General features: G+C 53.2%; 6 protein-coding genes across 6 annotated transcripts; 4 read left to right on the plus strand and 2 right to left on the minus strand.

Moving 5' to 3' along the window:
• Positions 1 to 714: 714 nt before the first annotated feature.
• Positions 715 to 4706, plus strand: A1O7_04650 (uncharacterized protein; the record flags this gene model as incomplete). The annotated part of the gene is made up of 3 exons (XM_007758660.1): positions 715 to 1635; positions 1681 to 1790; positions 1841 to 4706. The coding sequence occupies 3 exons, from the start codon at positions 715 to 717 to the stop codon at positions 4704 to 4706; spliced, it is 3897 nt and encodes a 1298-aa protein (XP_007756850.1).
• A 2008-nt stretch (positions 4707 to 6714) lies between these two features.
• A1O7_04651 (uncharacterized protein) lies at positions 6715 to 7732 on the plus strand (the record flags this gene model as incomplete). Its single annotated transcript, XM_007758661.1, has 3 exons — positions 6715 to 6784; positions 6841 to 7567; positions 7633 to 7732. 3 exons carry the CDS (start codon positions 6715 to 6717, stop codon positions 7730 to 7732), a joined length of 897 nt encoding a protein of 298 aa, XP_007756851.1.
• A 1005-nt stretch (positions 7733 to 8737) lies between these two features.
• Positions 8738 to 12709, minus strand: A1O7_04652 (uncharacterized protein; the record flags this gene model as incomplete). Its single annotated transcript, XM_007758662.1, has 1 exon — positions 8738 to 12709. One exon carries the CDS (start codon positions 12707 to 12709, stop codon positions 8738 to 8740), a length of 3972 nt encoding a protein of 1323 aa, XP_007756852.1.
• Positions 12710 to 13873: 1164 nt separating this feature from the next.
• Positions 13874 to 16551, minus strand: A1O7_04653 (uncharacterized protein; the record flags this gene model as incomplete). Its single annotated transcript, XM_007758663.1, has 7 exons — positions 13874 to 15065; positions 15118 to 15239; positions 15292 to 15344; positions 15402 to 15628; positions 15685 to 16032; positions 16093 to 16133; positions 16186 to 16551. 7 exons carry the CDS (start codon positions 16549 to 16551, stop codon positions 13874 to 13876), a joined length of 2349 nt encoding a protein of 782 aa, XP_007756853.1.
• Positions 16552 to 18711: 2160 nt separating this feature from the next.
• On the plus strand, positions 18712 to 19103 carry A1O7_04654 (uncharacterized protein; the record flags this gene model as incomplete). Its single annotated transcript, XM_007758664.1, has 1 exon — positions 18712 to 19103. A coding segment is annotated over one exon (216 nt), but the record flags the coding sequence as incomplete, so codon positions are not given.
• A 673-nt stretch (positions 19104 to 19776) lies between these two features.
• On the plus strand, positions 19777 to 21396 carry A1O7_04655 (uncharacterized protein; the record flags this gene model as incomplete). The annotated part of the gene is made up of 2 exons (XM_007758665.1): positions 19777 to 20994; positions 21070 to 21396. The coding sequence occupies 2 exons, from the start codon at positions 19777 to 19779 to the stop codon at positions 21394 to 21396; spliced, it is 1545 nt and encodes a 514-aa protein (XP_007756855.1).
• Positions 21397 to 21805: the final 409 nt, after the last annotated feature.

Raw genomic sequence — 21805 nt, forward strand, 5'->3', positions numbered from 1 at the left:
TGCTCCTGCTACCTTTAGCTTGAGCCGTCTGCGGTAATGGAATCGGGCAGCGTATGACAGGACTACCTGGGGTTTCCGGTGCTGAGGAAGGTCAAGCTCAAGATCAGGGTCAAGGTCGGTCCACAAGTCCCTCCTGCCCTGTCCCAACCATGCGTCTCCTTTCTAACAGTGGTAACGACAGATTCCTTTGCTGTGCTATCACGGCCGGCCGATGACAATGCTCAAGACCATGCCGAACCTATGTCGAGACCCGAAATTCCAGAACCCAGATCCACGGGTTCTCCTCCGCTCAGGAGCTCCGCACGGGAAGCTTCTGCCCATTATGCCTCGCGAGCGAGTCATTCCGAGGAGCATTACAAGGACATACCGATGTTGAAGGTGACAGCGAGGGCCCCTCGCGGATTCCGACAGGAAGAGGGCCGGGACTCAGATAAGGAAGAGCCTACTTTTGGTGCTTCCAGCCGCGAGCTCCCTTTTGCACACATGCGCATTCACTTCGAGGACTTCGCGAGACAGCTTCGCTTGCACCGACATCATGAACACCGGAAACGTATGCTCTACTATCAAAGGGATCGGCTTAGGAATGCGATAGCTCTGTCTGCTCGCTTGCAGCGCGTGGGATCATGGGTACACGATGGCCTTGTTCAAATCTCTCAGCAGTCTGATCCCAGCGGTTTCACAAGGGTACATCAGCACATGCAAGACTTGGTCACTATGTGTCAGGCCCAATGGCATCATGAGGTCCACGCCCTCGACGCGAACTTCACTTCCAAAACCCCAAGCAAAGAGCCATTTTTTGCTAAACTCTCCACCCCATCTCGAGAGGACTGTCTCGAATTACTCCATACTCTGCGGTGCAACCCCCGCTTTTTGGTCGACAGATTTAAGGCAATGAACCCAGACCAGGTCAAGGGCCTTTCTACCTCTCCCAAGTTCAAAAACCTGCCCGAATCGGTTCTGGTATCCTTGTCAGAGAATCGCAGTCGAGAGTCGCAGCGCAGGCGCCCTAGATCCTTCCTTAGGGACTACGAAGACGACGCGCAACTAACTAGAAGTAAAGCCTATTCCAAGGAGCTCGAAGACTACGCTTCATCGTTCGAGAGATCAAATCCCTTGTCATTCCTTATCCACAACATCTACGCATGTTCGAGTGACATTGAAAGCCACGAGAGCCAACTGCGATTGTCTACCTGGTCTACGATATGCGCAAGCTTGTTTACAGAGTCCATGCCGGCCTTCGAAGCCATAATTGGCGACGTTTTGTCTGCATTTGCACATTTGCATGGTTGGCAGATCAAAGAGCGTCTACACATGTTCTTGATGGGCAGCCTGCAACGCGGTGCATTTCTGTACAACTCTGTCGAACCCCCGATCAGCAAAGGCCGAACTGATTTGAGCATCTTCGACTCTTTCTATAGTACACCTCAGGCGCAAGCTTTCTTCGACACAGAGGGCAAGGAGCTCTTCCAGATACTGGGCTCAGGCGATGGAGGCATCCCAGAAGGAGCTCTACGCCTCGGTCGTGCGATTGTTGGCAAGTTGCCCACCTCGCAGAGCCAGAGCGACTTTCGTGGCCACTTCTTTTTCCGGTGGTTTTTACAGGATTTTCTACGCATCGCGATGTCATTTCCGGAAGTAGGTATCCATGTAATCTTGTCTAATTCAGCTAACAGTGGCCAGGACGAAAACATGCTCCTTCAATTTCACATCAGCACACGGGCTAGATTCCACCTCCTTCATAAATTGTGGGAGCACGCCAATGCTCGGGCCACTGACAGCGTCAGCTCCATGTAACCTCTTCCCCAACCACGCTCTTTCTTCTCGCTAATTTTTGTCCCAGACCTACACAGCGAGTCGACGAAGACGTACGGAATTCTGTTAACTACAATATCGGCAAGCTGTCTGCAGACCAGTGTATCAATCCCTACCAGCCTGGCAACTCCACGCCCACCTCGGTCGGGGGTTTCCAGTCGCCATACATCTCGATCTGCGCAGCCGATATTGCCCACCTCCTCGAAAAGTTGAGATCACAGACTATACACACCTCCAGCCCATTTGACCAGTTTCTGAGCTCCTCCCAGGCAACATTCAATTTCCAATACTCACGAGCTATTCCGAAGTTCGACAGGCTTTGTAGGCGCATTCTCGATTTTATTGAGCCCGGCCACTCTTCTAAAAATGTTCACCCTTGTCAAGAGAGTTGGGCTTTACTACTAATATCACGGGAGGGGAATCTATCCGTTGCAACGCCGGCTCCGCCTGGCGACATACCGAGAGCTGGGGAAGGCTTGGGTGATCTTGACCCAGTCCAGACCGCCGTGCTCCGTCTAGCGGACAGCTCATTGTCTCGGACCACCCCACCCAGCGCGCAGCGAATGTCAGAGGGGAAAGCAAAGGGTCTTGGTCTCTCCGAAATGTTTGCCGAAGAGTCCAGGACCTCCCATATTCAAACGGACAGTCTCACGGCTATGTACTGGCATAATGCGCTGAACTACTTGCGCGGTCATTATCCATTGACAGTGCTGACGGGTGACGATACTAAGGTACTGAGCCCAATTCTCCAGAAACTCAATGAACACCAAGTTCTGCTCGCAAATGAATGCCTACAGTTGCAACAAGAAGTGGCTGATCTCGAAGCGTCTTATGCCTCTGCGAGAAAGACGCTAGCTACAGCCTCTGACTGGCTTGATAAGCTCCGGGTCAAACTTTGGTACGCAATGTCTGTCATAAGCTCGGATGTCTACGACAACGCTCGCAACATCACTGTCGCGCTGAACAATATGGCAATAATTGCCAGGCCAGGAGCTATATCTGGACAGGAATATGGACTTTCTCAGGAGCCATCTCGACCAGGGAGTTCTATGACCTCAGTATCATCTATGTTTGACCAACCGAGGGTCGACACTGAGACGATCATGAAAGCGCCGGTGGAGTATGGCGGTCCTAGGAAGCTCTCAGATGCGCAGATTGAGAAGACGAAGAAATGGCTCGAACGCAACCACGTGGAGAACTTCTGTCGAGGAGAGGAAAGAATTCATCGGTTCTGTATGGAGGTCAAGCTTCTGACCCGGAAGCTCGTCGGAGATACCATTGCTGCCAGCCCTGTACTGTGGTCGGGCGAACTTTTCGCGCGGGAAAGGGGCCTGTACGACATCCATGCAGGACTGTATGGTGGTCCGAGCACCAGACCGCCGAGTGTGATGAGTGAGCCACTTTCGTCCTCTTCCTTTCCCCTGCGTCCGGCATTTGCAGGCTCAAGATCGTCGATATTCGGAGGCTCGAGCAGGCTTGGAAGGGACGGCCTGGGTAGCGATATTTCCTCCTACATCAGTTCGCCAGGCCGTGCTACCACGTCCACAACCCTGGAAAGTGCCAGCATCTGGTCACGGACGCAGTCCAATTCACGGTCTGTCACCTCGGTGTCACAACAGTCCAGACCTGCGTCAACGTTCGAAGGGAATAACCTGAATCGATCACTCGATCGCAGCCAAGAGAAAGCCAGTTTCTTGGAAACCCTACGACACGATTTGAGCTCTCTCCTGCTCTCTGACTTGGCGTGCCCCGTGTGGAGCTGTGGAAGCGAAAGCGACGCTTGGATGGATGCGATCTGCCAAACATCAAGCGTCATGGAGCGGCTGCATCAGCGCACTGCATTGGCTCATTTATTGCCGCCAGCAACCACATTAGCATCCTCAGGATCGAGCTCGAAAGCCTCAAGCAAACACAAACAGCGAAGTCAAAGTACTGCACCGCACCGATCTTCCTCGGGCAAACATGATTGCGACGCCGGGCTTGATCCTGTGGAAAAGGTGCTGTTCGGTGACGGCGGACAGGCCCAAGTTGACGACTTCCCATACCCCAGCGCGTTCAACGACATTCTCTGTCGCGTGAGAGATCATACGGACCCCGTTCTGAAGCTCAAAGCTATCCGCGATTTCAAGCTCCTGTGGCAGGATATCGAACAAAATCGAAGGAGTGGGCTAGCGCCGTTCCCTGCTGAACCACAGGGGGCTGCTGGCGTTCAAGAGGGCACGCGACGACGTAGCCTCGACCCAAGTATCTTGTCAGCCAATCTACGACGGAAAAAGTGCCACTCGCGGTCCCAGGTGTCAGTTTCCGCGCCCGTGGAGAGTGAGGAGAGTTTAGTGGTTCAGTCACTCAAGGATCTCCTCCATGCTTTGCGGCCCAAGACCATTTTTCGGGACTTGCAATACATTGCGGCATTCGCATCATCAGACAAGCTGGATGACCCGGAGCTAGGACAAGCATTCCTCCACATGGGGCTGGCAGCATTGGCGTGGAAGGATGAAGTCTGTCGGAGCATGGTGGATGTCGCCGATCGAATCGTTGCCCGAGACTTGATCAAGAGAAATATCTCAGGCTCCAAGACGAAAAGAGAGCCATCAGTGCTCAAGGCCATGGAGTATTGGATTGTCGGGGCTCGAGAAGGCAATGCTATCGCGCAACGAGAGCTTGCGAGTCTCTACCTGACCCATCCCGATGTTCCGCCAATCGTCAGTCTGCCACTGACCTTATCTTCGGATATCTTCAAAAGTGAAATGATGTGGGAAGGGGAAGGAGAATTTCGGCGCAATAGTCCAGCACTTTGTCTTGCGCTGCACTGGATGCAAGAAGCCGCAAAGAATGGAGACCGGGTGGCACAGCTGAAACTGAAGGAGCGAGAGGCCGGCCGTTCAATTCGATGAAGAGCACTGTTATTACTATCACGATTCTCCATGGACGGTAAGTAAGGGACGTATCCGTCTGGTTTTGGGTGGCGTGCCTGTCTTTGGTGGATCGTGGCTGCTTTGACAGGATTGCCTGCCGCCACGGGAGTTTTGGTTCAATTTCGGGCATTGGTTTTCATGGGTGTGCGACCTGAAGTGATATTCATGATACACGTGTACTTGTGCAACGGGTGGCAGACTGCTATTTGACGATGATACCTCTCTTGAAGGAATGTGGATTGGTACGAACCAGAGGCAGGGGGTTTGGATCAGATCAGTGCCGGCGAAGCAATGGGGCATCTGTTACAGCTCTGACACGTTATCGTTTTCGATGAACGAACAGATTGATTGACAGGACTGGCTGCCATGTGTGAGGAATTTACTCGTTGGTTGCTGCATCCGCGTGTTGGGTAGAAAAACACTTTATCTCCAGATACAGACGGCGGAGGATGCTAGTCGCGCACTTCTAATGTACCTCCGAACTCTGTGGGGTGGTGATAGGCCCATTACATGCATGTATGAGCCGTCGAGCTGTGCAGTCCTTTGCACTCTGCCAATTAAATCCACCCCAGGCACGCCAATGTCTGCAAGACGTCTCGCAGTTCAGCGTTTTGGACTGCAGAAGATCAGGTGTCACTGCATGTCCTCGTGGACCAATCACCAGGGCTCCATGGGAAGCACAGAGATTGGAGCAAAGAGGTCAGCAGTATCAGGCACAGTGTAGCGACGAGGGGGCTTGGACATCAGCGGTCACACAGCATGAAGAATCATTTACACTAATGAAGAGCGGCAATTATACACGATGCGACCTCGACCGACAGCGCTGTACTGCATGGGCTGCCACGGCGCTTGCTCGCAGCTGACCAGGAGCCTAGCGGCGATATCAAGACGCTACAGGTAGCTCGCACGCCTCCGCTGGGATGCGATTGAAAGTGTTGCTTTGTCGCACTAGAATGCAGGATGCAGTTCGGTCGGGCTGCTGAGGGAGTTCGTCACTGTCTGCTAAGAGGCTGGCAGGTCGGCAACAGGAAAAGGAACGAACCGCATGGTCACTTTCAGGGTACTTGTAGGGCGAAAAGAAAACCCTGAGTGCAGAATTTTTCCGGCTGAGGTGCAGCACTGGCGCAATCAAGGCTGGGAGATGCGCTCATTGGTGGTGTTGGCATGGATCACCGGAGGATTGTGAGGAGAGGCAGAAGAGGTTCGTGGAGGTTAAGGTGACGGCGAGAGGAGCTGAATACAAGAGCATAACCGAACGAAGCGCACGGCCGCGAGATGCATGATGATTCAGTTATGACGTTGCTTTCTACTGGGAGGACGAAGGTAATCATCAGCGTGACCCGTTGAATGACAGCTCCTTCCACGTGCTTCTCGCTGTGTTGGCTGTCAGGCCCGTGTCATTCAACGTCCCTTTTTGCCACGAATGCTCGCTCGCCGGTAACTGCTGGGTGACTGCAGCAGCCCTCATCATCTGCTCACATGTCCCTCGCACATGCTCACAGTTTTCATCCACCCAGCACTTGACCTCGCTCCATTGCAACAACGAACATTGGCGTCGTATATACATGATCTTTGCCCTGTCGTCCCATCGCACATCTTGCACACAGCCCGTGTGTTACGTCCGACTCGGAGTCCTTCTCCAATTCTACCAATTGGTATCTGTCAAAACCCAAACACCTCATTGACCAGACAACGTCCAATCTCCAGTTTAATTGTACCCACAGCTGCGACTTATCAGCCGCAAGAGGAAACACTTTTGTGTATATCTCACGGTGTCGAGGTTGATTGTATTTTACTCCCCTGTCTGTTGTCCACCTGACTCGGTGCCGACCCCGACTCAATCTTGGAACTCCTTCTGATCCCATCCTGGCTTCGCAACTACACCCTACAACACCTACTACCACCACCCACTGTCCCGCGACCGAAGCAAATTCCAATTTCCATCGCGACCTGATCTGTCATCAAGTTTGACACGAAACACATCAAAATGCCTGCCGGAGTCCGACAATCACCGCCCCCTTTGCACCACCCGAGCTCAGGCAACATCCGGCCGAAGGGTAATTTCCGCAACAATTAGCCTGACATCAACCTTGTGCTGACCAGACCACGCCAGGTATTTTGAAGAACCCTTCTTTCTCAGCGGCAAGTGGCAGGCCTGGGTCTCCGGAGAAAGACCACTTCCAAATCCCACCCGCAACCCCGCTCGACCCAAAGGAAGAAAGAGAACTCGTCCTGCAGAACACAATTCAAAATGCCGGACACCGCCGTTCGTCCTCCGCCGCGAGAAGAGCGTCAGCGTCTCGTCGACATTCGTCAGCGGTGGCCGCAAACCAAGGAGAAGACGACCCAGAAAAGATGCGGTTGAAGTGGGACGAAGCGAACCTCTACCTTGCCGAGCAGGAATCAGGCGGACGCATGAAGATTACCGAGCCCAAAACTCCCTATCAGTACGGTGATACCATGATGGAAGACGACGACGAAGAGGATGTGGCTATCGACCCGCGCTTTGTCAATGTCGATGAGGTTGAAATGGCCAAGGCAGCCAAAACAAACAAGAAACATCGCGAGTCGGAGATCCCAGGTTTGGAGCTGGGTGAACCGGAGGAGGAGCTGTCGCCTGGCAGTTTCGCTCAGGATGACAGGATTACTCGTGCTTTAAGCAACAATCTGTCCAGAGAGTCGAGTAAAGAGAAGCATGTTAGTGTCAGCGATGGAAGTGACCCCGATGGGATCAAGGTGCCAGACGGTATGACTTCGAACGAGGAGCAAGAGGCGCATCGCCAGTTTGAGGAGAGGAGAAAGCGGCATTATGAGATGAAGGACATCAAAAATTTGCTTGGGTGAGTATTCAGTCCTACCTCTCTTGGTCCCCGTCTCTAGCATTGCTGATGTTTCGAATCTGCAGACACCCTGAAGAGCTCGAAATGGAAGACGACGATGAGACACCCGTTCCTGCTGCAATCCCGAAAGATTTACCCGAGCGATCAATCAATGGTGGTCGTTGAGGGTACGTTCCTGCTACTGTGCTCGCATGCTGCTCTCAGCCGCTTGCGTACTGGGCTCCACGGTCATATCAGTCCCTCGCTAAACTTAACGAAGCTACACGACTGCACCACTTTAGATCCTCTGGATCAAAGCATAGAAACGGGGAGTCAACATACTCCGACACAAGCAAGGACACAGGTATCGGTCTAAACCGACAGAGAAGGAAGTGTTCAGCTGATGTGGTGTGGATCCACCAAACAACATGGGGGACCATCTTGTCATATGATTTCTGACGGACACCAGCACTCATGAAGGCTCAAACAAGGGTCTTGATCGAATGCTGAATAGTACGGATAGGGATCTCATTTCCTTTGTCCCTTTGACGCATGGATGATTCATGAAAGCATCGCATTAGCATTACACTCAGCATCTGTCCTGTCGACTGACAAACGGCAGCCTGAGCACGGCCACATGGCATCTAAAAAATTGAGATCAGGTCAACCCAGATCTTCTCTGTTTCTATCCCGGCAAGGTCTCAAGGGTCTTCCGGCATTCCTACTTACCATTCACATTGTGATCTTTGATCCTTGTCCCTCGTGGCGGCAAAGCTGGGTTGTCCACAACTTCCACCAGATCATTATTCCGTCCAAGCCGCACCGCGAAATGGGGAGAGAGTGTCCTCTCGGCCACACCATTGTACTAACAACGTCAGCTCTCGGTCTGGGCGATAGATCCGGATTCGATCCTCTTCATAATCGAATAGCATGATTGGACCATCCTCATGTTCATATCAATGGAGCAGCCGTAGCTGTCTACATGCTGCTCACTCATTGCACCAGCTATACAAAGTCTGCTACCCAGCCCGAGGAACTCTATCCAACCAACGGTACGTTACAGTCCAAGCTAGTGCTGAGCATCATAGTCCATCGCCCGCCTGCTGTCAACGCTTCCTTCACCAGCGCTGACTGACATCCATGGCAAATTATATCAAGCCTCACGATTAAAATCACGGGTACATTATTGTCTCATGTCTTCCCTATCCACAATTTCCCCAGAATCAGACTCTGGATAATATCCGCCTTGCAGATGATCTGTGGTCTTTCCCCAACACCATCCAGCTCCTGCTTCGCGGCAGTGTCAAGATGACCTGGGACTCGTCCTTTCTTCGGTCTGCCCTTTTTGTGACCTTTCTCTTCCTTTCGAGGGGTGGTCGCTTCCGATGAGAACAGTTTTTTCGCAGCCCGAGTTTCACTATCACCAACCACCACGTAGTCGATCGGCTCTTTACTTTGCTCCGCAGACTGAACGATCTCCTTCGCGCCGCTGATATGTGTTTCGGTAATGACCTGGCTTGGCCCGAGCGCTCTGATCAGGAAAAGAGTCGGCTTGCGATCCTCTCTTGTTTTGCCCTTGCCCATGACGAACACGACTCGTGAGTTGTGGAGGATTTTGGCTCTCAGGTCGAGCATGTCTCTCAACTCCAGGCCTTGAATGCTCGATGGGAGCTGTAGAAGCCGTGACTTTACAGCTCCGTCAAGTTCGGTGCTCTCGCCAGCAGCAAGGAGGTACGAACTCCAATCGGCTAGTCTGCCCGTCTGCACACTTGCCTCGATCCATCTACCACTTAGACAAGGCAGGCCAAGTGCCAGTGCTTGGGAGTACTTCACATTGCGCATATGGCGATCTGTTAGAAGCGCGGTGAAGCCCACGTCGGCGTAGTGATCCTTGAGTTGAATGGAGTCAACCTCGAAGAGATCTGTGAAAGATTCTTCGAGGATGCTACCACCATTCTCTTGGACTAGAGCGACAAGTCTTGCCTTCGTTGGATTGTCGTAGTGAGAGACTGCGAACGCCATATTGCTAAACAAGCCGTTGGGGCGGACAATAGTCGATGAGATAGGTGGAACGGGAACTGCAACTCCTCGTCTGCTGCGTGATGGCGGAGGGCTTGGACGGGAAGAAGAGGATATTTGAGGCACCGGGGTCGACCTGGCCATGGATCTGGCTTCATAGAGAGAAGACTTGCCCTCGTAGACTCGGTCCTTCATTTGTCCCCACATGATCGTGTCTAGGTATATCGCGGATACAGGCACCTTTTTCACGCCCTCGGTCGAAATCTCAACCGGTAGACTTTTGCGTTGCTTTGGTGCCACGAGGAGAGTCTGGTAGCCGTGGATATCAGTCACGACAAACTGACCAGAATCGACATTACCTCGTGAAATCTTATCTTTAAACCCTCTGATGACATGTGAGACTTTCGGAAAGCCTTCCATGTCTATCTTGACCTGGTCGCCTACTCGCAGATCTAGGCTACGCACGCCGTATTCGTCGACCTCGTCGGGAGCGTAGCCTTCCCATTGTATTGTAAAACGACCGGAGTCAGTGGCAGGTCGACCGAGGCAAAGAGCAGGGTAGTATGTTCGACTTTTGCCATTAAAGGCGGCAAACACCATATTTGGTGCGACCAGGTCTTCGTCCACACCATCGGCAACATCGTTGTCGCCCTCCAGTTGATGTGAATCATGTACACGGTTTTGGTTATCCAAGGCCGGATGGTCTGGTATGTCGTCTTGTGGCTGCGCAGGGTTGCTCGGCAGGGAAACATCTGGTGCAGAATTGCTCTTTGTCAACTTGAGTCGCTTGTTGGCATCAGGCGCACGATCTGATGGATTGTCCGTGCTTTGGATCTTTCGCTTGAGCTTCGCTGTGCGTTTGCTGGCAGAGTTGACCCGGCGTTCTGAGGACTCGGGAAGGTCGTACTGGGAACTTCTCCGCCGAGGACCTGCACGGCTGGTCTCGAAGCTGCGAGCCCTCAGACCCTTGGCTGTAGACCGTCTATCTCGCTCGGGAAACGTTGCGACTGGTGACAAAGGCTGCACGTACTGTTTCTGGAGACCATGTTGTTCTTGTGCTTCAACACCGGTCTTAGCTTCATCTTGGATCTCAGGAGATTCAGGAGCTCCGTGGAGCACATCTCCTCTCGCGGAAACTCCGTTTCGAGCACCTTCCGAAGCAAGGTCTGGTAGTTTTGTCTTAATTGCTGCTGTTACTGATGTGCGCATGGGTGTAGGACTTCCATGTATTTCCAACCGCAGGTGTGCAGTTGCGTCGAAGCTGGACTGCGATTTCTGTGGAGATGGGTCCCCTTGAATGTCTAAAAGGCGTTGTCGTCTCCTGCCTGGCGGAGTGGTGGAAATTGGCGGGCTACTCAGTTCGACTGCCGTAGGTTGATGAACCACTGTGGAGGAGGGGGGCTGGACGTGAGTTCCGGCTGTTTCGAACTCGGGCCGACTCTCAGCATCGCAAGTCCTCGGCGTGTCCTCGGACGCTTTCCCACTCTGATCTCGAGGTTCATTAGAACTAGTCTCCGGGATCGTGCTGCTTAGCGGCTGACGTGCTTGCGGGCTCGACACAGGAGCGACGGGATCGACAACAGCATCACTTTGCTGCTCGGCTGTTGATCCCGTGGTCAGAGTAGGTAAAGTGGTTGAAGGATGATTTCGACTTATTGGAGCAGTCGGCTGCGGCGTAGTGTCTGGGGACTGGGGAACAAAATCGGGGCCGTCATCAGCAACGGATGATCGAGTAACCTGGGCAACTGCCTGTGGTGGTTTGATTGATCGCTGTGGCTGAGAATCAGCAACGGCAAAGACTTGTGAGCTGTTTAAAGCCACAGATAAGCCCCCTTCGTCGAATGTCAGCCCGCGTCGCAGAAGGGGACTTTCTTGCACCTGAGAAGGCGGACCCTGTGTAAGTCGGTGCAGGTCGATGGTGGTCGCGGGTATCTGGATAGCCCTATCCGAGACATTCTCCTTGTCTTCTTCATCAACAGGCGCCGACGACTGGCTCGACGCCGTTGGTTCAATATCTTTATTGTCCTCCTGTTCCGTCTCCTCTTCGCTTTCTGTCACTTGAGACCGGGGATCGGGTCTTGGTGGGCTTGATTCACGATTGCGCCTGGGCTGCTTCGAGGCTCGCATCCTGATCGGAGATGATCGTCTGGCTGGAGGTCGGAGGGGCGATGATTTCGATATGGAGACACCTCGTGTGGAAGGCACGGGAGGCGAGGAGGACGTCAGCTGTGCCTGTATCCTCCGGCTTCTCTCGCGCTCTCTTCTGTCTCTAGCATACCAGCTATCCTCCTGGAGTTCCAAGTCATCCTCACCAGGGCTCCCATCTTCGGCGTACATATCCTCGAGCTGTTTACGACGGGCATCCTCCCGGCGAGCTTGCGACTCCTTGGACGATATATAGTGATCAAGCGGTTCAGTTCCGGCTCTATCGGGTCTCTTGATAGTGGACAGAGGCCGCAGGGGTGATGAAGAAGTGGCCGTCATAGGACGTTGCTGCAGATGGATATCTGGTGAGGGTCGGTCTGAGTCAATCCGTCCATTCCCAAGTTCTCCAACGAACGGAGAGGTATTAGCTTGGGTTGCTCCAAATGCCTGACTGAGACCCATGGGGATAGCGTTGTCCTCGCCTCCTCGCAGTAGCGGCCGAATGTTGCGTGGTAGATCCGGACTCTCAACGATCTCTCCATTGTACCTTCTCTTCTTGCCGGCCGTCACCGGTGTCTTGAACCGTTGGGATTCAGGGAACTGGGAAAGTGCGGCGTGTGATTGTGTTGGCTGTGTGGGAGAGAAGTCAACCTCAATAGGTTCAGAGTCCTCCTGCTCATGCTCTGGCTCCTTGTCGTCGGAGTCGGTCCCACGCTGGCGCTGATCTTGATCTGAAGTTTGCTCGACGGCAGCCTCTGGTTCCTGGTCATGCTTCTCATTCTCAAAAGAGGACATTAGGTCGATGAACCCTGTGTCACCTTCGTGCTGAGTGCCTCCAGCGTCATCGCCTCTTTCAAAGTCCTTTTGCCAGACCGGATGTAAGGCCCGATTTTGTTCCTGCTCTTGAAGCTGACCTTCAATCCGACTCTTGCTCAAGATCAGGTCATAGTGTGATTGAGACAACTCTTGCGTCGCATCACTACTCGATTGAGTTGTCATCTTCTGCCGTGTCGCATTGGGCTTGTGAGAAGCGGGCGCAGGTGGAAGGTAGATCCATTGACTTTCGAGGTTGGAGTGGAATTGTGAATCAGGGACTGTGCTAGGTAGCTGTGATTCCAGCGCAACTGCTTGTGAATGTGATTTCTTGTTTGCCACCGCAGTGATGTCGACGCGGTCCAAGTCGTGTTCTGAACAAGGCTGCTGATCCTGCGACTATGGCGCGATTAGCGGCTGCCGACAGCATGGAGACGCGACGACCAGGGTATGTACCAGTACCATTTTTTCTCCGAGAAGATCTCCCTGAAGGGGCCTTATGTCGATGTTTAGTAGACTCTCGGTCGCCATTGATGCTGATGAGATCCATAGATTGGTTTATCCAAGAATGACCCCTACAAGACGGACAATGAGAGTTCAGCAGTCCATGGCAAAGACGTACTCCGTACATGGTCAAAGAAATCGCAGGCGCGAGCGCGTGCCACTTAACGATACGCGAATGCGGGGCAGCGGCGAAGAATCACTTCCAGGCACTGCTTGACTAGTCACTTAGGGTCTAGCCTTACCTGCCGCTTTAATTAAGCTTCATTGCTTCACACTCTCACCCTTTGCATTCACCTTCGAAGCACCTCACAACAGCCCCGAGCTCTCAACTCCATATGTGACATTCATGTCTTCTTCTACGGTTTATGTTGCTCGGAGCATGTCTTCAGTGCTTCGTCCGACCGTCCCTCCCGTGCCAGAATATTCAACCTGCGATGTTGAGGCATCGCCGTACCATCTGCTGTATGAGATTGATTGACTCTACCTCGTACGCACCAGTTACGCTGGTCGATCAGTTCGCGGAGATACTGGAGCACAAGCAGAATTGAGCGACGAGGTCCGCAGGGGTAGGCAGGGGTAGTGACGGCGAAAATAGCGTGAGGCCGTTTCCGAGGGCGAGGAATAGCGGACCTATCTACTCCGTACTAGTACCTACTATCCGATATGCTGTGTACTCTTTCCTGGTGCGAATTTATCAGCACCAATGTTAGCCCGGCCACAAGCGGCCTTCCATCTTCCCAGCCCTCCAAGCCAGATCTTGAGCGTCATCTCCTCTCGCATTGGCGAATTGTCACCACCTGGAATCATCAGCGTCAGCGGACACCGAGCTACAGGCATGCCAATGACTTACCCGAATGTTTCTTCAATATATTCGACGCCCCTCTGGCCCTGCTTCAGAGTTGTGTGCACCGCGGCTCTTGCCTCGTCGGCCATGCCCCCTGGTCCACACGTTAGAATTGCGATCCTGCCCCCAGCGGCACCTGCATCATGCACCTCGTTGACGAGTTCCAAGATCGTCTGACGGATATCGGGCCGGCCATACGAGATGGCAATTTCGTCGTTGGTGCTAGTCGTGGCGGTCGTGGTCTTGAGGTCCAAATCAGCGATGGCGAGATCTTTGCGGATGACTCCGGAGCTGCTGTGTATTTCGGTTGGAGAAGTCGCGTGCAGGTGGACGTGAATATCCCGGTGACCCAGTATTGGTTTCAACTCTTGTGACGCGATGTTGCGGATCATGGCGGACTGCTTGGCGGACCAGACCAGCGTGATGTCTCGAGTAGGGGTGACGAGAGCTCTTTCACCACTTGACTTCTTCGCATGCCCGATTGCCATCCTAACGTGTTCAAGAATGTAAGGCAGTGCACCGGCAATACCAGTTCCACCGACGATGAAGACGACGTGTTCGAATGCAACCAGTGGGCTGCGCTCGCCGTAGGGCCCTTCGATGAACACATTCGGAGTGATAGTTCCGTTGGGGGACTTCAGACATTCCTCACGGAGACGCCTAGTCCAGCTGCTGAACGGGCGGATGAAGAAAGTGAGTTTCCGCTGGCCAATCGCGCCTTGAAACGTCGAGACTTCGTGTTGTGACGGCGTGGGAGTCACATCTGAAGAAGTGCTCGAGGACGGGCTTGTGGCCGTGACTTGTATTTTCTTGTCCCTGAGTGCTTGCTCATTTACCTTATACTCATTTTGAGATCTGGCTGTGCCAAGTGCGTCGGAGTCCCCAATCGTTTCGTAAGCTGCCAATGTGAAGGGGTGGTTTTCCCAGCCTTTCAATCTTAGCGGTTGGTAAAGGTAGTAGTGTTGGCCAGGCCCGGGCTTAACCATGCGGGAACCTGGGACAACTTCGAGTCTGATGAAGTCGGCGTCTTTGTTGTAGCTCGCGAATGCCTTCGTGCCACCAATAGAGCTCGACCGCTTGACATGGATGTTGCAATACGCCCACCGCACCAGACGTACGGCTCGATCGAAGCACCAGATTGCGACTGGCGGCCACAGGTAGCCATCATACTCGCCTTCAAATATACGAGTGTGGCTATTGGCACAGATCAGCCACGTCGGTGGGAGCAAGGCGGCAATGTACCTACTAGAACAACCCGACCAGTGTTACCACCGAAAGAGCAATGTGTATGAGGAGGAAGAGCTCATAAGATCTAACTCGAAACCACATGAAAGAGAAGAGTACTATCAAACTCATCGCAATTGTCGCCTCTCCGAATGTTAACAAAGGGTTCTTCGCGTGAGTTGGTAGAACAGCTTACCATTGCTCCCATGTACCAATACTGTTCGGTCCATGAGTCAGCAAAGTAGCCAACTAGGGGGGATAAGTCAGCATCAACGCCATAACGGGAAAGCATTATCATGGGCTCACGGTTGGCCTCTAACACCGACCATCCAATTGAATGAATAATTGCAAGGACTGTAGCACACCGAGCGATATGACGGTGGAAGATGTTGAATGTTGCGAAGCTCCAACCAGTAAGCCAGAGAAAAATGTTGTTCCTGCCAGAGAACATCCACAGCCAGGGCAAGGTGGCGTAGCATATAATGCCAGTGCGGTCCGATATGTAGCGCCAGGCCTGCTGGGGCTCGGTATAGCTACATGCGGATTAGCTGTGGCCCAAACTTGGTTTCAAAATGCGACGGGAGCCTACTAAAGGTTCGGCCAGGAGATGTAGTAGCTGACACAGCACAAAATGAAGGTCATGACCCAGAAAGACACCAGAATGATGGTCTCCATCCGTGTCGGAATGGTAGACCAAAGCAAAGGGCGAGTAGAGTGTGAGCCGAATGCCGCCGGAATGATTACATGTGCCCGGAGCCAATGATGAATTGCACTGGCGAAGGTGGTGGGCCCGGAGCGGCCTCTTTGGGGCATAGAGGAGTGGCTACCTTCGACGTCTGTCCTAAGTCTCAGGCGGCGAGAGTGGAAGAAATGCGTGGCGATGCGGTTGATAATGCCTATCAGCATGAGCCCGCCCCAAAACCCATAGACTGCCCAGCTGTGAGTAGTTAGCGTACAGTCCGAGAGGATGGCGGATTAGCCAAGGAGTACGAATTACCCGTATCTTTCGTGTAAGACATATTCAACGTCGAATAGCACCTTTCCCTCGTCAGCAAGACCCACAGGTATGAGTACAATCAGGAGCACTTACATAAGTGTCTTTGGCTGTGTTGTACAGGAACCTGGAAATCAAGACCGGCGTGCTGAAGAGTGTAAAGTTTTCCACGTCGCTGTATTCGGCAACCGGAAGTGATCTGATATAGCTGTTGGTGAGGATGGGAAGGACCTCAGAATAAGGCACCAGTTTGACACCGCCGTATTCCGTGCAGTAACCATCGAACAGTTCTGAGCCGGCGGCTATCTCTTCCGCGGTGCAGTAGACCTTTGCAGCTGCCCACATCGAGTACACCAGGAGTTCGTTGGTGCATCCATTACCGTAGTAATCGGTGGCATCAGTGACATTGAAATTGAGGTATGAGATGGCAGTCTGGATGCCACCCAAGCAACCAGTGTACATATCCACGGATCCTAACGTCAGTGCCGGAAGGGCAAGCAAGATCGTCAACCTTCTCATCGTGGACAACCAGAAATCCAAGAACACTCCTCAAAAGATGGAAACGCGAGAATGACGGGAAAGGACAGTGTAAAGCACATATGCTAGGGATATAAGTCCGGCGAGTGCCCTCCTTTGCGGTGCGCGTTCGGCACATGCGGAAGATACTTTGGGAACGTTCCAGAGTGCTTCCAATGTGGATTAAGAGCATGAAACCTGATCTAGAGCATTTTCAGCATAGCAATGCAGGTACCTAGAGAGGCACAAGCGGACATCCAAGCATTCGTCTGTGATTGCCAGGCGTGAGAGGACATCTTCCTACCGATACCCACCACGCAAAGCCGCCTGTGAGCGCAGGGAGGAGAAGTATTTGATCGTCGTATCCGACAAAATACCGTATCACAGCTTGGCATCAAATGAAGCTAGAGAATCCCACTGGTCATTTGCTTCGCTTTTTGCACCTAGCAGTTGTATATCAGTGTAAGATTTGTCCGAGAATCAACTTTCGTATCACTTTGTATGGATCGCGTGACCTTTTAAGCTTTGCCAAGCGAGCTTCTGCAGTCTTGAATATGACCATGCATAAGGGATCAGACCTTGGTCGACCGTTCGTCCAGCTTGACCGATACCGGCTGCAGTTGAGTCGGCAAGCGCTAGCCCAGAGCATATGGAGCAATATGGAGCACAGGGTAGTCCACACAGTAGTATTCTAGAGCACGATACCGGAAATCTCCGCTCATGATGGATGGCTTCTGCAGGAAGAAGCCAGGAGAGAAAGAAGAAGTCCAAGAGAGAAAGGAGCCAAGAGGAGAGGGAAGAAGCTTCACGAGACAGAAGTGACTCTGAGACGGAGGGCATTAATCCCCCTGTTAGCGGACAGCTGAACATGATCCATGTAGTCCGTAAACTGGTCTAAGGACAGCTCCGCGTCAAGGCGCAACTCAAGAGAATGAAGTTGAGGAGAGGGAGTGGATTACAAGCCGAACGAAATGCGGAAAGGCTTGGCATGTGAATCCGCGATAATTTCTAATCTTATCAGATAATGATTATCAGATAAGATCCGCTTGTAAGTCCCCCGAGCCCCTTTGTCTTTTCCTACCAGCCAGTCTGGTCGGGTCTATGTGCAGCTTCGTATCTCAAGCTCGCCGGTGTCGGCCAGAAAAAGCTTGCTCTCTCAAGCTCTCTTGACACTGGAATTACCAAGTTTGGCTCGAGAAGTCAAATTCCAAGCAGAGACTCTCATGATCCACGGAAGGCTCGACAAAGTTCAGAATGACACCATCTAGCAATTTCAAGGCCGAGGAGGTCGTTGGTGGGGTTTGATCGAAGTCTCGCATACTTCCTCCTGAGTCCACTGGCTGCGTTTGCCTAATGGTCTTTGTTTTTGCGAGCTAATTCAGAGCTACTTCGGGCTCAGTCGACCAGTCAGCAAGTCTAACAGCGGGAATGCTTTATGCTTGTACCGTCATAATTACCTGCCCTCGCGGAAGCTCGAACTCGCTTTCCAATCCTAAAGTCTCTCCGGGGGCTGACAATCCGATACACTACTTTCCCCTTCCAAGCCAATAGCGCCAAAGGACTGTTTCTTGCTGCCATGGGTGCTACCGCCCTGGCTCAAGCACCCGCACACCTCGGAATGGGCGCTGGACTTCACCAATGGAACTTCCACCATCAGCGACGGAGGTCGTGTCTGAGGTGCCAGGCTTTCTTGAAGTCCTCGCAGGAAAGACGAACATCACCTTCCTCGCTTCCGACGACACTGCCATCGCGCCATTGTTGGACTCGTCGTGTTGGAGACGCCCCTAAGGCTACCGGCGAGGACTACCTGCTCAACCTGCTCCGTACCACGTCCTAGACGGTGGATAGGACAACATAACAGACTACATACCAGTTTGTTCCAACACTCTGGACCTGTGGAAACTACGCCAACATGACAGGCGGAGAGTGTGTGGCTTTTACTACATTGAGGACGAGAACGTGGACGACTTCTACAGTGGCCTGGATTACACCCCTGAAACCTGAAGGGCCAGTAGCACCGATCCCCTTCCCTGAACGGATGGATCTACCCCATCGACGGCGTTGCGCAAGATCTGCCCAGCGTCTCGGAAACAGTGACGGCCTAGCGACTTCATTGGCAGCTCCTTCGTGGCCGCGCTCGATCAGCCCGGCCTGACTGAGCAGATCGACCTCCTCCATGAGGCAACATGTGCCATTCCCATCAATGATGGTTTCGCCGTTGTCGAGGACGCTCTCTCGGCCCTGGGCACCGACCTGATAGCCGACCTGCTCAAATACCACGTCGTGGCTGGCCAGGGCGATGTCTGGCACTTTGATGACTGAAGTCGGAACCCAGTTAGCGACATTGCAAGGCCAGAATACCTTTGAGCGTCTCAATCACCCCTGCTGGAGAATACTTCTCTAACAACGCTGAAGTCAACTACGTCCACTTAGCGGTCTCAGAGGGTGTTGTCATCTTCATAGACAATGTGTGGAACCCAAATGCGTCGTGGAGTCCCACCCGTGAATGGCACTGAAGACGGCATGCCCCACGTGGCCGATCTCGAATGTCTCCACCACTGACCAGGATGTAAGCAGTTCGAGTACAGCTTCGGCGCCCAGCACGGCAGGCTATTGCGACCTTCGTTGGCATGGCCGCTGCCATGAGGTCCGGGACGGTTGGTGCAGCCTCGCTGTTCGGTCGACTTGCGCCTGCCCTTATTCTCTACCTGTAAGTAAGTAGGGGACGTGGCCCAGCGGCTGCAACAACGGGGTGTATCCCCCGGCAGGAGATTAAGACAACACAACCGGAGTACAACGTGATTGGAGAAATTGTCAAGGGAGTATGTATGTCGTACAAGTCATGACTTCATCCCAAGCCAATCATGACATTCTGGCAATGTAAGGTCCGGGCAACGCTGCAGCAAGCTCGTATTTATGCACGTTGCCGTGGCCAGGCGTGCCAGTCTGGATCTAGATCTCGGCCCTGTCAAGCATTGCACGCCCTCAGCCGCACTCAAATAGGCAAGGCAATAATGACAGACCAATATCTCTCGACCAGACTCCGTTGATTCTGAAAAGTTATGTCCTCACCCATTCCTCGGTGTCACTACGCAGTATTACACAGGCAGTGGTGGCTCCGTCCAGTCACATTATAGCAAGACGACAACCACCTCCCCTGACTCCGTCAAGATGATCGCTCTACAGCTCACCATCCGAGCGTTAACGCTCCTCATCTCCGCCACAACACTCTACATTATCATCAGGATCGTATACAACATCTACTTCCACCCTCTCCGCGAGTATCCCGGCCCTCTTGCATGGCGGGCCACCCGCCTCACCTGGGTCTTGGCCCTCCAACGCGGCTACCTCCACCGCGACCTGCTGGCCCTGCACGAAAAGTACGGACCCATTGTGCGGGTCGCACCCGACGAAGTCTCGTACGTGGAACCCCGCGCCTGGAAGGACATCTACATTGGTAAACTTAGTGGGTCTGCGCGGCTCGGCCACACACGCGCCCCCATAGAGCGCAACGGGATCTGGTTCCGCAAACAACGCGCGGATGATCCCGAGGCGATCATGTCGAGCAATGAGGAAGCGCACGCGCGGTTCCGTCGCGCGTTCATGGGTGCGTTCAACGAGAAGGCAGTGCGGGACCAAGCGCCGTTGATTGAGAAGTATGTTGCGTTGATGGTGCGGAAGTTCCGCGCCATGGCCGATGATGAATCCAGGGGCAATGGCGTCGCGGTCGTGGACATCGTGTCGTGGTTGAATTTTGTGACGTTCGATATCTCGGCGGACTTGTCATTCGGAGAGTCCTTCGGGAGTACGGAGGAGGGTAGACCGCATCCTTGGGTGGAGATTGCCTGTCGGTTCGGCCAGGGGATTGCATTGGTGGCGAGTCTGAATTACTTCGCGCCGCTGCAGAAGGTACTGCGGTATACGATGCCGAGGGCTGTCCGAGAGAAGATGGTCTACCATCGCGAGTTGAGCACGCGGAAGGTGAGACAGCGGTTACAGCTGGAGGGCGAGAGGGCGGATTTCGTCCAGGCTGTCCTGAACTATAACGCTGATCGGGAGAAGAGTGAGGACGAGAAGGTGACGCCGCAGGAGCTGGAGCTGAACATGAGTATTTTTGTGTTTGCGGGGAGCGAGACGAGCAGCACGGCCATGGCGTCGGTGTTGTTTGGACTGCTGAACTCGCCCCGGGCAATGGCGCGGGTGACGGCCGACATCCGATCTGCGTTCCAGCACGAGGAGGACATTGATGTCGCCAGCGTGGGTGGGCTGGAGTATCTGACTGCTGTGATTAATGAAGGTTTGCGTCTGGGACCACCCAGTGCTATCACTGTCCCTCGAATTGTGCCGGCATCTGGGGAGGAGATCTGTGGTCGATGGGTGCCAGGAGGAGTAAGACTCGATCTATCATGCTTCATATTTCATCCATCGGCCCCGTTGCTGCGTGTATGCTAACCGCTCCTGCAGACATTGGTCACGGTCAATCAGTACCCTGCGTTCCGCTCCGCCGCGAATTTCAGCAACCCCAACGAATATATTCCGGAGCGCTTCCTCCCTGCAGAAACCCCTAGTCCCACTGATAATTTGGCTGCCTTCAATCCCTTCCTTGTTGGGCGACATATGTGCATAGGGCAGAAGTTCGCCTGGGCAGAGATGCGGCTAATATTGGCGAGATTGTTGTACGCATTTGACATAACCTGGGAGGTTGCGCCGAGGATCAAGGACTGGGGTGAACAGCAGACCTTCATCTTCTGGCAAAAGGATCCGCTGTTGATTCGTCTGAAGCCCCGGTGAGGTTGCCATGAAGCGGACAGTTACCATGGTAATGACGAAGCTCAGGGACTAAGCGAGAGTTATGAGCTGATGAAGGCGGATGAGGTAACCCCTCGATAGATCAAAATCGGACGCTGTTGAATAACTTCAAAATCTCAACTCATTGGCAACGTTGACTTGAAGCGTTCAGTGGCAAGCATTGTACCGTCAAACCCGCTGTAAAAGCTGTCAAAAGCTGTCAAAAGCTGCCAAAAGCTGCCAAAAGCCGAAGTACAGCAGTAAGTGCCGGTCGAGGAGAGGCATTTCAGCAAAACCGCAAGGGGTCATCCTCTACAATGCTAGCCATTTGTATCAGCCTGTCTAGGTCCTTTCTGCAACATTTTTGCCGCATCGCTCACCATGCCGCCTCCATTGGGGACTGGCGATCGCG

The sequence above is a fragment of the Cladophialophora yegresii genome (genome assembly GCF_000585515.1).
Source record: "Cladophialophora yegresii CBS 114405 chromosome Unknown aczIN-supercont1.3, whole genome shotgun sequence".
Classification (NCBI taxonomy): domain Eukaryota; kingdom Fungi; phylum Ascomycota; class Eurotiomycetes; order Chaetothyriales; family Herpotrichiellaceae; genus Cladophialophora; species Cladophialophora yegresii.